The sequence below is a fragment of the Echinops telfairi genome, unplaced genomic scaffold (assembly GCF_000313985.2).
Source record: "Echinops telfairi isolate 266 unplaced genomic scaffold, ASM31398v2 ScPeMD7_3533;HRSCAF=4204_0, whole genome shotgun sequence".
Classification (NCBI taxonomy): Eukaryota; Metazoa; Chordata; class Mammalia; order Afrosoricida; family Tenrecidae; genus Echinops; species Echinops telfairi.
In genome coordinates this window covers 91,771,418-91,789,476 of record NW_022107431.1, presented here as the reverse complement: position 1 = coordinate 91,789,476, position 18,059 = coordinate 91,771,418, and the positions used below count along the sequence as shown (strand labels likewise).

General features: G+C 37.9%; 1 protein-coding gene across 11 annotated transcripts in view; it reads right to left on the bottom strand.

Moving 5' to 3' along the window:
- The window catches only part of SNAP91 (synaptosome associated protein 91), a 151,839-nt gene that overhangs the window by 6,167 nt on the left and 127,613 nt on the right, over positions 1-18,059 (bottom strand). For all 11 annotated transcript variants that reach the window (XR_006680502.1, XR_006680500.1, XR_006680503.1 and 8 more), the window contains 4 exons: positions 16,691-16,721; positions 14,621-14,720; positions 3,459-3,542; positions 2,417-2,521 (listed from right to left, as the gene is read on the bottom strand). Coding sequence is in view for 2 of the 11 variants with exons in the window: in XM_045294676.1 (XP_045150611.1) it covers positions 2,417-2,521; positions 3,459-3,542; positions 14,621-14,720; positions 16,691-16,721 (320 nt within the window). In the remaining 9 variants the exon portion in view is untranslated. The remainder of the gene's footprint in view (positions 1-2,416; positions 2,522-3,458; positions 3,543-14,620; positions 14,721-16,690; positions 16,722-18,059) is intronic.

Genomic DNA, 18,059 nt, shown 5'->3' with positions numbered 1-18,059 from the left:
TTTGCCACTGCAATGCATTGTTTAATTTCTTGTTGGCTGCTTCCATGGGCATTGACTATGGATCCAACTTTAATCTTTGCTGTTTACCACGATGTGTTCAATTGTGAGGATCTGTTTTCTTTCTTTTGAGGTGTGATCCACACTGAAGGCTGTGGTTTTTGATTTTCAGTAAATGCTTCAAGTCTTCTTCATTTACAGTAATCAAGATTGTGTCATCTGTGCAACACAATTTATTAATGAATCTTCTTCCAATCATGTTCTTCTTCATGAAGTGCAGCTTCTTGAATTACCTGCTCAGCATAAAGACTGGATAGTGTGGTAAAAGGATGCAATCCTGATGCATACCTTTTCTGATTTTAAGTCATGGAAAGTCCTCTCGTTCTTTTCGAATGAACTTTTGGTCTGTGTAAAGATTACACGTGAGTACAATGAAGTGTCCTGGAATTCTCATTCTTCACAATGTTATCCATACTTGTGATTCACACAGTTGAATACTTTTGCATAGTCAATAAAATGCAGGCCAACATCTTTCTGGTACTCTCTGCAGTAAGATCAGACACATCTAACATTAGCAATGATAGTCTTCATTTCAGGTCTTCTTCTGAATCCACCTTGAGCTTCTAGAAGTTCCCGGTGGGTGTATTGCTACAATTTTGGAATCATTTTCAGCATATTGCTTGAATATGCTATTAATAATATTTTTCTATAATTTCTGCATCCGTTGGATAACCTTCTTTGGAATATGTACAAAAATACAGAACCCTTTCAGTAAGTCAGCAGGGTGTTGTCTTCCCAATTTCTTAGGATAGATAAACAAGCACATCCAGCTTAACATCTGTTTACTAAAATAGACCATTTGATAGCTCATGAATTCCTACAGTCTTGGTTCCTAACGCCTTCAGTGCAGCACAAGCTTCATCTTTGAATACCACGTTTCTTGGGCTTTTGTGATGAAAGGGTGTTGGAGTTAGTCTCGTGCTTTTCTTTGTCTATCCAATGACCATGTAGAATTTTTTATTTTATTATTGTGATTAAACATACACATATACATACATACATAATGTTAACCCCTTAAATGGTTGAAAATTGAACAATTCTTTTTGGCACTATGACTATATATCTCGTCCACCTTCTTCTTTTATTTATTTAAACTTTTTATTGTGAATTAGGTGAAGGCTTCCAGAGCAGCCTTAGTTTTAGATTCAGCACATTTTGATTCAGCTCATCCACTGCAATCCCTTAATTTCCTCCCTGTGCTTCCTGTCCCATTCTTCCTTCTTCCCTAACCCTTTGACTTTGTCCTTGCGTACATGCTGCCCTTCTATTAAATGACTGATTTTTCTAACACGGAGATGAGTTCAGTTTAAGACCTGGTGTCTCACCAGTCTTGACCAGTAAACCTAGACTTTTTTTTTTTAATAATTGTGAGTTCTGCTGCAAGTTTTTTAGCCACTGTATCCAGGACCTTTGAAAATGGATCCTATTCATAGCTTTCATGTTCTTCTGATGTTTCCTGCATCTTTTAGTATTTGGCCCATGTTGCTGCTATTGTTAGGTGCTGCCGAATCAGGTACAACTCCTCGCAAGCCTATGTACAAAACCATGAAACACTGCCTGGTCCTACACCATCCTCACGATGGTTATGTGTGAGCCCATTGTTGCAGTTACTGTGTCAGTCTGTCTCACTGAGGATCTTCCTCTTTTTGCCCATAGAACCCTTCAACATCAGACTTGAGATTAGAATGTTTTCTCCAGTTCTTTCAGTTTGAGAAATGCTGAGTATGTTTGTCCTTCTTGTTTCCTAGGTGCCGGGCTTCATTACTTTTTCTTTTTGTGCCAGGCTTTAACATCTTCTCTTCAACAATTCAGGTGGAGTGTATTCAGGGTTGGATTTGGTTCTCATGCACATGCTCTGATTTTCTTCAGGTTCAACTTGAACTTAAATATGAACACTTGATAGTCTATTTGGCAGTCAGTAATACATAATAAATTACAGATCAGAAGCACTCATTTTTCTGGGACAAACACGTTGGATGTTTTATTTATTTTCATTTTACCCCAACCTGTTTCTTTTAAAAATTATGGATTAGGTGGTGGATTTACATTTCAGCTGATCACTCATCAGCCCTGCACTCACCCCCATTTGAATGCTCTAAATGTCTGGGTGTTATTGAATTCCTAATTCTGAATCAAGTAGGAAAAGAAAGAATGACCCAAGGACACAGAACTATCTTTTGTAATTGTTCTCCACACCTCACACTATTACTCATCTTGCTTCCAAGTCTCTTTTACTATTAAGGAACATATGTAAAATAGTAGGTAAGACACTGAAAAAACAGTTTTCCACATGATACTTCTCATTTAAAAATTAGCACCATTGCTTTGTGGATAACATTAAGAAAAACAAAAAACCCACCTGTGTGCCTGGTACAGCTGCAGCCCCAAAAGGTGGCCTCATCATGGGCTGTGCAAACATGACTGGCTGCTGAGCCATCATTGGCATGCCTGACCCAGAAGGAGGCTGGAAAGGAGGAAGAGGTTTGAGCATGAGTGGACTTCAATATGAATTATTCTGGCATCAATGGCTTTAACACACTTCTGACCATTTTTTAGAGTAAAATTTGTAATTTTGAACTGTATGCTGCAGGGCTGACAGCTGAAAGAATCACTGATGTAGAGTACAAATCCTCATCTGAAATAGGCTTTGTTGTTGGTCTAATGTAAGCTTTAAATCCTGAAAGAGATTTTTAAAAATAACTTCTTTATTTATGGAAAAGCAAATATAGTGATTAAGTGTTGGTGTTGACCATTCAGGTAAGATTACACATGATCAATCTTATTCTCGTCATGATAGAGCAATGTATTGTAGCATTACCCTGAAGGAAGAACTTACTTACAGTATTTTATAACTGACCTCAGTCCTTCATGTGTAGATTCCTTAATGTCTTAAGCAGATGCTGCAAATTTAGAAATATGACTTCACTGAACTTTGGAGAATTATATACTTTCTTTCTCATGGCCATTGAGTCGATTCTGACTCCTAGTGACCCTCCAGGACAGGGTAGAACTGCCCCTGTGGGTTTCCAAGACTGTGATCTTTACGGGAGTAGAAAACCTCATCTCTCTCCCATGGAACAGTCGGTGGTTTCAAACTGCTGACATTGTGGTTAGCAGCTCAACACATAACCACTGTTTCACCAGGGCTCCTTGTTATATACTATATAATTATATGATAGAGTAAGCTGCCCGTAGACTTCCTGTGTTGTAATGTAAACAGCAGCAGCTCACCAAGTCTTGTCTCTGGTGGTAAGTTTGACCTGCTGACCTTTCACCGTTACCACTGCTTCACCATGACTCCTTCATGCTATAGCCGCACTTGTTTATGTGGGATTTGGCAAATGCTTGAGAAATGTCAAAGATTTTTCTGTTTATAACAAATTTTATAGGTAGCTTCTCACCATTCCGAATCCTGTTCCTGGTTGTCCAACAGATGGGGCCCCAGCCACAGGAGGAACCGAACTGGTTGGAGGTACAGTTCCTTGCTACCAGTAGAACGAACACACACACACACACACACACACACACACACACACACATCACACACACACACAGAGAGAGAGAGAGAGAAACAAACACAATACAATTTGGTTTTAAATGTCACAATATAATTTGAAAGTGCATATACCTCAAGTATGTCAAGATGTCAAGAAATTTCAAATTTCAGCTCTCATCTCAATTTTAAAATTTGACTTTAATGCCAAACCACTGGTATGGATAAAATTATTAAACTGATGGTCACTGTTTTGGTAATAGTTGAACTCACGGGCTTGCAGCTCCTTGACAGCATCAGGCTTCCTCCCCACCTACTTATACTCACTCCACTGATAATGATTCGGACTTCTGTAGACTGGTACTTTCTTACCACTATATCTCCTGGCAGATATTGGATTGGACATTTAAGGATCATGTTTTCACATATTTTTACAAAATTTATTTTCTATTTCCCAGATGATTCTTTTCTGTGCTATGCTCACTTCATCGTGAATTATGATTATTGTTCATCTTCACCTGGACTACAATTAATCCAAGTGCTAGGAAACATTTAGAAAATGGCATATAATTCAACATGCATATTAAAATTCAGGTACAGCTTTAAAGGTTTTATTCATACACCAAAATTCTAATATATTTCCCTCATGTTTAAAATGAACTCCTAAGAAATCCCTTAATTTAACTTAACCATCACAGCAAAATTATAATTAGAAAACACAGAAATGATGCCAGATAAGTGGTGGAGCAATGAACTTCCAAAGTCCATCTGACTCTGCAGCAAACGTGGGGAGACAGAAAAGGCTATGGCACACAGAGGAAATAAATGCCAAGTTACCAGTTATGTTTTCTAGAAACACATATTTCAATATGGAATCAGTTTCTATTTCATTTACATATTGACTTTTATTTTATAATATTTAATTAGTTTATTCTCTTTAACTTAGCATCATTTTAAATGGACTTTTTTTAAAGCCAGGTACTACTTTATTTTTATTTGTGTTATAATCTATTTAATCAACTTCCATGTCCAAATAATTGACCTATCGTACATTGTAGTTTAAATTGATTATTAATTTTCTTCTAAGTCCAATTAATTAAAAACTACTTTGTATGAAACAAAAAAGTCCATCTACTGCTCAAAAATCCCAGAATCAACTTTCTGAAGACAACTGAAACTAACCAAAAGCTTTCAGCAACTTGAGGAATACTTTTTTGAAAACAGAACAGACAAAAATAACAACTGAATCTAGGTAAGAAACAATAAAAGCCCACTGCAACTCCCAGCAAGGACCCGCAGTGTTTCCCAGGCTGCACATGCGTATGGAAGCCGACTGCAGGCGCCCGGCTGGGTTCAAGCTGCAGACAACGAAGTGCCTAACCACTAAGACACAACAGAAAACTGCAATCCGAACTCCCTCTCATCCAGCAGATTCTGACACATTGCAGTCCTATCCAGGGTTTCCGAGATGGCGAATCCTTTCAGGAGCAGGTGGTCTTACCTTTCTCCCATAGACTGCTAGTGGGTTTGAACCACTCATTTCGAGGTTAGCAGCTTGATGCTTAAGAAACTATAATAGAGTGACTAAAACTCTCAGGGGCAAGACTGGGGAATAAGATGCCTTGAAGAATATGTGCTTTACAATGCTCATGAATCTATAAGACCACAGCCATGCCCAGGGCCAAGGAAAGGCTTGAGCAGGGACTAGGCCACAGCCTCTGTGTGATCTTGGGAATCTGTGTACCGGTAAAAGACAGTATTAATGTATTTTTGTAACTTTTTCTTTAATATCTTATTTTTGAAAACAGAGCTTCATGGAACACTAATTCTATATGCATGTTGGTGGGTACACAGACTATGTGGTTGCTGTTAGGTGCTGCTGAGTGGGTTTTGACCAAGTACGACCCAACGAACCACTGCCAAGTGCTGCACAAACCTTACAATTATTGTTCTCGTTGAGCCCATTATTGCAGCCATGGTGTCAATCTCTCCTTAGATCTTTTCCCGATCTTCTGCTTTACCAAGCATGATGTCCATTTCCACAAACCGGACTCTCCTGATAACATGTCTCATCATCCTTGCCTCTAACGAGCATCCTGGTTGGAGTTCCTCCCAGAAAGATTTGTTCGGCACTCTCAATGTTTTTTGTCCATACCATAATTCTAATATCTCCATTCTTCTCCATTTATTGTCCAGTTTTTATGTGCATATGAGGCAATTCCAAGGCTTGGTCAGGCTCACCTTTATCCTCAAAGTCACATCTTTGTTCTTTAACATGTTCAAGAGATATTTTGCAGTATATTTGTCCAACCAATATTTTGAACTTTTGCTTATATAACTGCTGATTGTGGATCCAAGTAATGTGAAATCCCCAACAACTTCAATATATTCAGCATTTATCATGATGTATTTATCAGTCCAATTGTGAGGGATTAAAAAAATAACCTGTAATCCATACTGATGGCTGTAGTAGTTGATTTTCAGTAGTAAGTGTTTCATGTGGTCTTTGCTTTACGCCAGAATATGTGACAATAACAGCTCACAGGTACAGGGGACAAAGATCTATAGTAGCAACATTTGTTATTGTAACCCCTAATGAAACACTATGGAAATACATCCAGTGGTTATAGTAAAAGAAATGATAAAGGAGTTAAAATAGCACTTTAGAACCTATTTTACACAAACCAACCAATGTGTAATCCACCATGGCTCTTAAAACATCACTGACATGCTAAAAATGACTGAATGATATATTTTAAAATCATTACAACGGTGAATTTAATCTTGTGTCTTTTACCCAGGGCTTCAAACCAGTTCATATATCTGATTCTGATTCAGTATATGCGGGATAGAAGGGTAAATTATTAACTGTGGGTAAAACGAAATGAATGATGTGAATTCAAAACCTCAATTTTATCCCAATTAAAAAAAAAGGACCAACAAAGATTATGTCAAGGCATCAGCAGGACAGCTATTTATGAGAAAATGAGCTGTATCATCAGGAGTGAACGCTATGAAAAAGAAACTTACATTAGTTGGTATATCCAAATAAACTTTCCTAAATTTGTGATAAGCAAATTATTTAAAGAAAGCCCAGTCAGTTTTATATTTGCCATTTTTTTTCAGATGATAGAGTAACTTTTAATAAACCCTTTGTATATTATTTATATTAAATTGTTTTTTTCTTTCTCAAGCTCAATGGAATGTTTTCTGTGTAAGTTTTACAAACAATAGCTGTATGTATGGGGAGAACTGTGGATTCTGTGTTGCAGACCTGGGAAATGTGCACATTTCTAAACTCTGAGTAACTGTTTGTATGAAAGACATTTAACAGATGCTAAAACTTGGAGACTAGGACAGACTAGCCCTGGAAAACAGGGCTTCTGATAGTCAGGATGGTAGGCCCTTCCAGCAGACATATTTTAAACGTTTTCATGCTGTTGAGGTTTCAAAAATTGAAATTGGATTCTGTGATCTGTGCAATTTATAGCTGCATGTCCAAGCAGCAAGTACGGGAACTTTGGAATGAGGTCAGAAAAAGAAACCTCAGCATTTTTCAAGCAAATTAAAAAACTTAAAAAGCAGCAAAAGGATATTCCACACCCACCCTATCCTCTTTAGGTCCTCCTCCAAAGTTACAGGCGCACAGACTTCTAGAAAAACCTGGAAACCCAACCACTTTGCTATTTCTGAAGCACAAGGGCCTGGGGTTCCTCTCTTCTTGAATATTCTTAGAAAAAGAGAGATGACTATAATGAAAGGACCAGGAAGGTGGGAGGCTTTGATGCGCATGTGTGTATTGTGTGTGTGTGTGTGTGTGTGTAAAGAAGGTCTGAGAAAGCGCGTCCATCACTGAGGCTCTTTAACTAAAAACAAAGGAAGAGTGCTAGTGTTACATAAATGGCAATGAATTTATAGAAAACAGATAATCTCTGGATAAGGAAACTAAGAGGAAATGGGAATTAATAACAATGAAAAATCTAGGCACAAGAGAGCTTTTATCTTGTGTCTTACAGTGTTAAGAAAAATAAAGAAAAGAATTAAAACTACATAAAACACTGCCATCCTAGTAAATTATTTGTTGTCCAATTTTCTTTTGTTTTTAAAATGGTTTTATTGGCACTTCATCCGCATATCATATAACTCAATAATTCAATCATTTTGAGAGTTATACAATCATTACCACAATCAATTTTAGAACATTACAGTTCCTTCTTCCTTGTACTCCTTGTCATTTGTCTAATTATTTTTTCCAATTGCAGTCAAAATATACACAACAAAACATTTTTCCATTCAGTAACTTCTACATGTGTAATTCAGTGCCATTGATTATACTCTTTGTGTTATACAACCTTTATTGATTTCCCTCTCCACTCTTGCTCCTTCACCCATGGTAACCATAGGTAGAGTGTCAGTTCTTTTTTTCAGTAGTTTCCTTGATATAACATTCACACGTCATACACTTCGAAAGTTACATTGCTTTTAAAAGTGAGAAATATTTGGGCTTACAGAAAATTCAGGTTGGGTAGAGAGGGAAGTCAATTGACCTAGTATCATAGTATACCATGTTTCCATCCACCATAATCAAGTTTACAATCATCTCTGTCTGATAGCAAAGCTGTTCTAATCCCTTGCCTGTGGCTAGAGGGGAATCTATCAGAGGCTTAAATCTGACTCTAATTTTTTTGTATAGTGGCTGTGCATATATTACTAGATGTCAAAGCCACCACACTGAATGTTAGAGTTTAATTAATACGAGAGGAACTAAAAAAGCACCACTACCAAATCAGAGCAATCTGTACCGAACAAAAACAATCTGGGTGCAACGACTGCTTCTGGACATATCCTCCAAGTAGGTCTATACACTCCTGAAGGTGGTAATTCCATCTGTCTAACTCTTTCCTGAAGAGTTACATACTCTGTTTGCACTATGTCAAAATGATAGTTTTGGCACTCAAGTTTGAATTGGGCTTCTTTTCAATGTTCTTTGAGATTGGGGAGAAAAAGAGGTCTGAAGGGGTAACATCAGGGTGTTAAGAGTGGATAAGGTAAAGGATCCCACCAAAATTCTTATGACAGCCCTGGTAACCCTCGAAGAATAAGAAAGTGTATTGTTAAGAGAGAATTAAGTCCTCAGTGCGATGCCCTAAAGAAAGATAGAGTAGGGTGGGATGGAGTGAGTGGGTGGGGGACAACAGAAAAAAGAGGGCTTAACAGAATATTGTTGATTTCACTTCTTTGGCTGTGTCATATATATATATATATATCCTGTTTCTTAAAAAAATAGAGGAGGAAAAGTAAAATTGAAATGGATTTGGAATCTTTAGTGACAAACAAGTTCATGTCAAACAAACAAAAGAACGAAAGATGGGTGTGTGTGGGGGAAGTCCTGGGCACAATTTTCCTGGCATATTTCTCATCAATGCAATTTTCAATTTTATTAAAACCTCTTCTGAATAAGCCTCTATTATTGGCCTGTACACTCTGAGACAAATCTATCAAGATCCCCCCTGGGAATCTCAAAAGACAGTCACCATTGCCTTGTGAAATGATCTCTCCGCCTTGAAGTTTAGCTGTCCTTGCAGATACCCTCAGAAGCCGCCGTTTGGAATTGGATCACATTTGTAAATCCAAGACTCATTCCAGGTTTCAGTTTATTACATAAAGCTTCAATCTTGCTTAAAATACTGAATGAATGTTCAACTGCTGAGCTAGCTGATTTTTGAACAACTCACTTGGTTCCCATGGTGCTGAAAGCTTGTTGAGACTGACTGTTGACCCAAAATTGAAGACACTGAACCATGTTAGAATCCAACCTCAGTAGCTATTTCACCCATAATAATTCTCTGGGCTTCTTCCACCAGTTTCGGGGCGTCCGCCACAGTTCCTTCATTATCAAGATGGACCGCCTTTCCTCTTGGCTCATCTTTGAGGTCTTCCCAACTTCCTTTGAGATTCTTGACCCATATAAAAACGTTTGTGTAGCACAATAGTCTGTAAACCTTTTGAAAAGCTTCAATAATTTAGGAAGCTAGCCCCTCGAATCTGGTCAAAAATTTGATATTACCCCTGATCTGAAAATAGATTTTCCCCCCACGATGTAAAAAGCATCTTTTTTTGGAGGCACCCTAATGAGATGAAGACAAGCGTTATCACTGAGAGAACTTGCTCTAGCCATCTGCAGACCACAGACATTTGCTTTAAAAGGTTTTCTTTGGAGTAAGTGTTTATTATTTATTTAGTTACTACTATGAACATTTATTGAAAAAAAATTTAACCTAAGGCTGATCTCTCATCAACTGTTTGATCCACCCTTTACTCTCCTCTAGTCACTTCGAACTCTTGATCAAAGTGATTTCTCTGAAATCAACCCATTCAAAGCAACAAAAGCTTTATTCTACTCATGAGGGCAATATCACGGAAACAAAATACATTACTCAGGACACAACATAAGGCTCCTGGAATATCTTATGGAAGAGAATAGGGAAGTTACTGTTAGGTGGCATCTGGTTGGTTCTGATTCCTAGTAACCTGCCCCAGTAACAAGAGAATGAACACCGGTATGTCTTCACACCGTTGTTATGTTTGAGCCCAGTGTAGCAACCACTGAGCCCATTTAGCTCCTTGAGGCTCTTCCGCTTTCTCACTGACCCTCTGCTTTACCAAGTATGATGTCTGCTTCCAGGACTGGCCTCTGCGGATAACATGCCCAAAGTGTGTGAGATGAAGTTTTGCCATTGTACCTTTGAAGGAGTATTTAAAAAAAAATAAATATTGAGAAAAAGTTAAATTTATTTTTTAAATTATTAGTTAAAATTTATTACTAATTGGGAGTTAATACATATGTCATATCAGTCCTTAGCTCAATCGTGTCAAGCAGAGCTAAACAATTGCTTCCACAGTTTCCAAATATTCTGTCTGGATTTCCACACTTCTTTGTTCTGAAAATCCACAGTACTTTTAATATTCTTTGGCTAGCATCATAATTCAAGTGCATCAAGTGTGGCCTTCCTTATTCTTTGGCCATCTTTCACATGTCTATCAGGCAACTGAAAACATTATGGCTTATATCCAGCACGTTTAGTCCTCGAAGTGACATCCTTGCTCTTTCATACTTGAAGAGTTCTTGCATAGCAGATGTACCCAATGCAATACATCATTTGACTTCTTGACTACTGCCATCAATTAGCACTGACTGTGAATCCAAGCAAAATATGTGACAGTGACAATCTTTGCTCCATTTATCATGAACTTGGCTATTGGTCCAGTTGGGAGGATTTGGGTTTTCTTTACAGTGAGTTGTAATCCATATTAAAGGCTACTGTTGTTGATTTTCATCAGCAAGAGCTTACAGTTCCTTGCACTCATGAAGCAAGGTTGTGTCAAGTGCATATTGCGGGTTGTTAGAAGCCTTCCTCCGATCCGAATGCTACATTCTTCTTCACACAATCCAGCTTTTCTGAGTATTTGCTCAGCATACATATTGAATATGGTGAAATATACAACCATGACGCATACCTTCCTTTTAAACCATGCAGTATTCCCTTGTTTTGTTCAAGCAACTGCCCTCTTTGTCCATTTACAGATTCTGCATGAGTACAATGAAGTATTATGGAATTCTCATTCTTCTCAATATTGTTTATAGATTGTTATGATCCACCCAATCGAATGTCTTGGCACAAACCATGTGAGATCCCAACTTCAATAGCTATTTCATCAATGGTGACTCTACAATCGTCTCCCTTCACTTTGTGGCCTCCAGCCACAGTTTCTTCATTTGTCAAGGTTGAGGACGTTCCCTTTTGGCTCATCATTGAGGTAATTAATTTGGTAATGAAAATATGAATTGCGATATTTAATGTCATTAGGTAGTGCTACTAGATTTACATGATCCATTATAAAGACGCTTATCCTTTTTTAAGGGACTGCATTGTTTCTATCTTTCTCACCTTCCCTTTAAGTGAAATTTGTACTTGAGATCATCCAACAACAGCTACAGCAGCACATTGACAGGCCAGATTCCGAAGAGGATGTGAAACAAGGGATATCATTGCTGATGTCAGCTGGATCTTGGCTACAAACAGAGAATTTCACAAAGGTGTTTACTTGTGTTTCATTGACTATGCAAAGGCATTCGACTGTGTGGACCATAATAAACTGTGGACAGCCTTGAGAAGAGGAGGAATTCCAGAACTCTTCATTGTGCTCTTGGGGAACTTGTACAAGGATCAAAAGGCAGTTGTGTACACAGAACAAGGGAAGACTGCATGGTTTAAAATCAGGAAAGGTGTGCATCAGGGTTGTATCCTCTCACCATATTTGTTCAATCTATATGTTGAGGAAATCATCAGAGAAGCTGGTTTATATGAAGAAGAGTGAAGCATTAGGTTTGGAGGAACAGTAAGAACTTGCAGATGACACAACCTTGCTTGCTAAAAGTGAGGAGGATTTGAACACCTGCTGATGAACATCAAGGATTGCAGTCTTCAGTAAGGGTTACAATCAATGTAAGGAGGACCAAAATCCTCACAACTGGATCAATGGGTAACATTAGGATAAATGAAGGAAAGGTTGACGTGACGTTGTCAAGGATTTTGTCTTCCTTGGATCCACAATCAATGTTCATGGAAGGAGCAGTCAAGAGATCAGAAGATGTATTGCATCAGGTAAATCTGTTACACAAGACTTCTTGACTGAAGAACAAGGATATTTCTTTGAGTATTGAGGTGCGTCTTACCCAAGCCATGGTATTTTTCATTGTATCATATGCATGTGAAAGTTGGACACTGAATATAGAAGACAAAAAAAGAATTGGTGCATTTGAATTGCGGTGCTAGAGCAGAATATTGAAAGTACCATGGACTGCTAAAAGGTTAAACAGGTCGTATATTGGAAGAAGCCAGGCCAGAGTGCTCCTTGGAGGCAAGGATGGTAAGACTTCCTCTTACATACTTTGGACATGTTGTCCGGAAAGACCAGTCCCTGGAGAAGGACACATCAGGTTTAGTTCAATGGGTGGCGAAGAAGAGAAAGGCCCTCGATGAGATGGATTCACATACAGGGCTGCATCAATGGGCTCAGGCATGGGAACAATCGTGAGGAGGGTGCAGGGCTGTGCAGTGTTTTGTTCTGTTGTACACAGGGTCGCTATGGGCCAGAGCTGACTTGATGGTACCTGACAACAACAACAACACCTTCCCTCCATAAAATAATGGCCTCACATTTTTTAATTTAAGGATGCAGTGCAGTCTTCAAGCAGAAGTCTACCTGTGGTGGTAGCCCTGTTATACCTGTTACGGTATCTGAGGCACCAACCACAAGTAAGTGCTCACGGTCCCAAGATTCCTTTGAACTCTCCATGCTCCCTTTCATTGTGAAACATAGCTTGGTTTGGACAATAAAGTATATGATTTTCCTTGGCACATCACTCCCCTCCAAAAAAACAGAAACCCCAAACCCTGGCCTTGTCCTCAAGTCAATTCTAATTCATGGTAACTTGATGTGTTACAGAGGAGGAATTAGCTCAACCGGATTTATATTTATTTTTGGCTATCATCTTTATGGAGCATTAGGCCTTTCCCTGTGGGACCGTGGGTGGGCTTGAATCAACCTTTTGGTTCATCTATCTGCAAGCAAATTGTTTGCACCGTCCAGGGCCCTATCTTAAGCACAGGCCGGTTAAAAAGATTTTTTTTTAATCCTCTGTAAAAATTCAAACAGAAGGTTTTAAAACAATCATCTTAAGTGATTTTTTTTATATATAGCAAAGAAAGACTTCAAGAGATAAATATTTTGGTATAATGGGTAACCTTTTTATTGTTTGCTATGATAAAAATTACTTAAAGTTCAGTCTCTTAGACGCTGAACTCACAAAAAGCAGATCATTTTAATCCTTTATTTTCTGCTCCCTACATAACACCATGAGGTAAGTGGGGATGAAGACAAAGGAAATGGGTTGTAGGAACTCAAATGGAAGCATGGAATTTTTCTTCTATAGAAACCATAGAACAAAGTATAATTTAATTCTATTTGTAGCATATAGTGGATCATTCAAATGATACTTTTTAATCTAGTTCAAATGTATTATTTATAAGGTTACTCACAGCTAATAGTCTAAATTTCAAAACTCAGATATCTAAATTAATTGCTGGAACACAATATATTTTTAAAGGAGTCTTTGTTACATATTTCTATTCCAATTTATATTAACTCACTTCCATGCACATTAGGTTCTGGCTCTGAATGAATGCGAGTTGCAAGGGAAGGATGGCACTGAGAGATTGAGACAGGTAGAGATGGAAGAGAGAGGGGAAGGATGGCACTGAGAGATTGAGACAGGTAGAGGTGGTGAGAGAAGGTGAAAAATTTAGAGTGTGTTTGGAAAACAATGACTAGTCTCATTTTGCTAAATATGGGGGATACAGAAACCCAGGAAATTCTTTCCTCTTAACACGTGTTCTCTTTGTGTTGGAAAATATCACAAAAATTAATCTTTATTTCTAATGAGATGCTCATTTACATAGTGAATGGTGGTATTAATACACAAGTAGATCTTTAACATATAAAAATAAAGCCTATGTAAACCTTAGAGAGAAAAAATTGTTGGTAATTTCAATTTTTAAATTTGTGAGAAAATTTAATAGAATTCTAAAGTAAAATTTCACTTGTACAATAGAAAAACTCCCAGTGTTTCTGGTAAGGTAAACATTTTGGTTACTGTTCATTCAACTCAGAAAACTTGGTCAAAAAATGTGAAAAGAGAGAGGGAACAATGGCATTAAATACTTCTGAAAAAAGTATTTCACTTCAATAACTGTGCAAGTACAGAGCTAACATCTAAAAAAAGCATAAAACCACTGCAAAATATGGAGAATAAAAATAGATCATAATACTTTATTGAGTATAAAGTGGAAGCAATTTGGACTTTGGAAAGCATTGCATCTTGTTTAGTTTTCCCCTGGGGATGAAAAAACTATAACGTCAGGAGGAGTGTTAAGCACTATGCACCCTGCTCTACATTCGGGGAAACCCGAGCAGCGCTCTCACAGCATCATGTTGGGGGCGACATACCAATGGTGCACTTGATGACCATGTTGCAGGAGCGACTTTCGGCTGCCAGTTGGCTCCACCTGTCAACTTCTTCTCCCCAGCATTCCACTGAAGATCTCCCCTAAAGTCAAGCACACAGACAAAGCAAAACAAAAGCAAGGCCACACAGACAAGTGAGATAGAACCACGTGTGGTTCCCTGGATTCCTTTCCTCTTGGGCTGCAGAGGACAGGTTCAGATTTACACGTCGAACTATATAGTACATTGCAGCAGCAGAAATTAACTGACACTGGGCAAATCTGCACAGGGCCTCTTTAAAGAATTCAAGAGGAACGATGTTCCTTTGAGGACTAACGTGTGACCAGGTCATGATCTTTCCCTTTGCCTGTATGCATGTAAAAGTTAGATAATGAATAAGAAAGACTGAAGAAAAGTTGATGACTCTGAATTATGGTATTGGTGAAGATTATTGAATATACCATGGGCTGTCAGCTAACAAATCTATCACGAAAGAAGTAAATCAGAATGCGCCTTAAACAGGAGGATGGCGAGCCTTCAGCTCACGTACATTGGACAGATTCTCAGGAGGACCAGTTCTTGGAGAGACATGTTATCTTGCATAAAGTAGAAGGCCAACAAAGAGACAGATTGATAGAGTGGTTTCAACAGTGGCCTCAAACCTAACAAGTGTGAGAATGGTGCAGGACAGGGTCGTTTCCTTTCGTTGGACATATGCTCAGTGTGAGTCAGAACCGATTAGATGGCATCTTATAACAAATCATAACATATATCTTCAAAAGCTTATAAGTCTTTGAAAAAATACCATTTATCATATGGACCTCAATGATAACAGGAAGTTTCTGTCATCTAAAATAGAAAATGGCCAGAAAAGGCAATGGGATGATCATACTCCTCCCTGGTTATAAAAAAATTCCAAGTAAGCATATCTCAAATACTATACACCTACATTTTATTGAATTTTAATGGACCTTTCTTGAACCTACAGTGTTCAACAGGTTTTCACACATCTATGTCATCAATCCAGTCTGACTCACAGTGATTATATGACATTGTTGTTAGGTGCCACCGAATTGGTTTAGACCTATAGTGACCCTATCTATGCGCAACGGAATGAAACGCTGCTGCGTCCTGCTCTGCCCTTACAATTGTTCTGATGCCCAAGTCCACTGTTGGAGCCACTGGGTCAACCTATCTTTTGGAGGGCCTTCCTCTGTAACACTGTTTACCAAACATGATGTCCTTCTCCGGGGACCAGTTTCTCCTGACATGTCCAAAATATGTGAGATGAAGTCTCGCCATCCTTGTCTCTAAGAAGCATTTGGGCTGCAGTTCTTCCAAGATAGATCTGTTTGTTCCTTTAGCAGCCCATGGCACTTTTAATATTCTTTGTCAGCACCGTAATTCAAATATATCAATTCTTCTTCAGTATTTCTTATTCAGTGTCCAATTTTCATATGCATATGAGGCGACTGAAAATACTACAGCTTGGGTCAGATGCAACTTAATCTTCAAAGTAACCTCCCTGATTTTCAACAACCTGAAAAGGACATGTATAGCAGACTTGGTGGTGTGATGGCTACATGTTGGCCTGCTAAACCCAAGGTCAACATATATATATATATATGTATGTATATATATATATAAAAGATATTATGTATTGTAAAATGCGCCCCAATTTCAAAGGTGTTAAAATATGCATCTACTAAAGGATACAGTGTTTATCATGATTAATATCCTGCTTTGAAATTGATACTCTATGAAAGTCTTTTAACCAATGTTACCTAGAAATACTGTAATGAATCTGGAATTTAAAGCTATAAAAATAGTTAAGCTATACGACTCAAATATTTCTAAATATAACAGTAACTTTCTTGGAGACTGACATGGATTCTTCCTTGACATTGTGGAGCAAGAGTTTGGAGGCTCCCGCAGAAAACTCAAAAACAAAACAAAAGTCACTTTTGCATTTGCCTAACTCAAGACTGTGTAAAACTATCAAGTGTAATGTTTGATATTCACAAGTAAACACAAAATGTCTAAAGGAAACCAAATAATTTTTAAATCACTTACTTTTTTGTTGTGGTACCAGAAATTCCAAGATCTAGGAATGAATAAAGTAAAAAATTATATAAACCTCTATGCACACCATGTATATACATACTTTGATACTTAGAAGATCAAAGAATTACAGATCTAGAACCAGGACTCCTCCTTGCTACATTTTGCATTTTGCGCAGACATGATTTCATTCTGGCAATATAAAGAGAAATATATACACACGTAATTTCTTTTACTTCACTTCAGAGGATCACATGTTAACGTCAACAGTGCGCATTCAAGAGCTACCCTAACAGTCCTGGGGCTGCTCTCTTAGAAATTTGAGGCTGACCCTTGTCTGGCATCGCAGACCTTGACTGGTAAACAAACAGTTCTCTATACCCACATAAAATCTCCCCTAAATGTCAAAAAAATGTTTAGTGTAGTTAATTCTATACTAAGAATATATATTGAGAATAAAGTTAATTTTGATGAAATCTTCCTAATGTAGTTTTTGTTTGGTTGCTTGTGTTTTATGTCTTTTATCTATTAAACCATTATCTAATCCAAGGTCATAAAGATTCAATATCTCGGTTTTCTTCCAGGAGTTGTATAGATATATTTCTTATATTTAGGACTTTAGTACATTTTTAGTTTAATTTTTGTATATGGTGTGAAACAGGGATCCAACTTCCTTCTTTTTCATATGGCTATCCAATTGGCCTAGCACCACTTGTTGAAAAGATTACTGGTATTCTTTTCCCATTGAATTGCTTTGATGGCCTTATCAAAGTAATTTTGCCATAGTTATATAGGTTTATTTATGGATTACAAACTCTGTTCCATTGATCTATGGATATTCAATATCTAGGTCTTCTTCCTAGATATTTCATATTTATGTATACAATGGCAGTATTATCTGTGAATACAGAGGGTTTTACTTTTTGCTTTCCAATCTAGGTGCATTTTACTTCACTTTTCTGTCTAATTTCCCTCGCTTGAACCTTCAGCACAAATTTAGTTAAGAGTCGTGGTGGTATGATGGGTTGTACGCTTGGCTGCTCATCCATGGTCAACAGTTTGAAACAACAATCATTGTTCGGGGAAAAGATGCGGCTTGCTACTCCCATAAAGATTTACAGTCTCAGAAAACCACAGGCACAATGCTACTCTGTCCTATGAGCTGGAGTCTCCTCAGTGGCAGTGAGTTTGAGAGAGAGAGGTATCCTTGCCCTTTACCTGATCCAGCGGTGTCAGTAAAGGAGTGTGGAAGGTGTGGATTACACCAGGTGACCCTGTCAGAAGAGGTGGTACCCAACTGACTGTCTATAATACTTTTTTTGCAGTGTTTCAGTAGAAATTTATTAATTTTCTGATAAAATTATCCTGAAGTTTGTAGCAA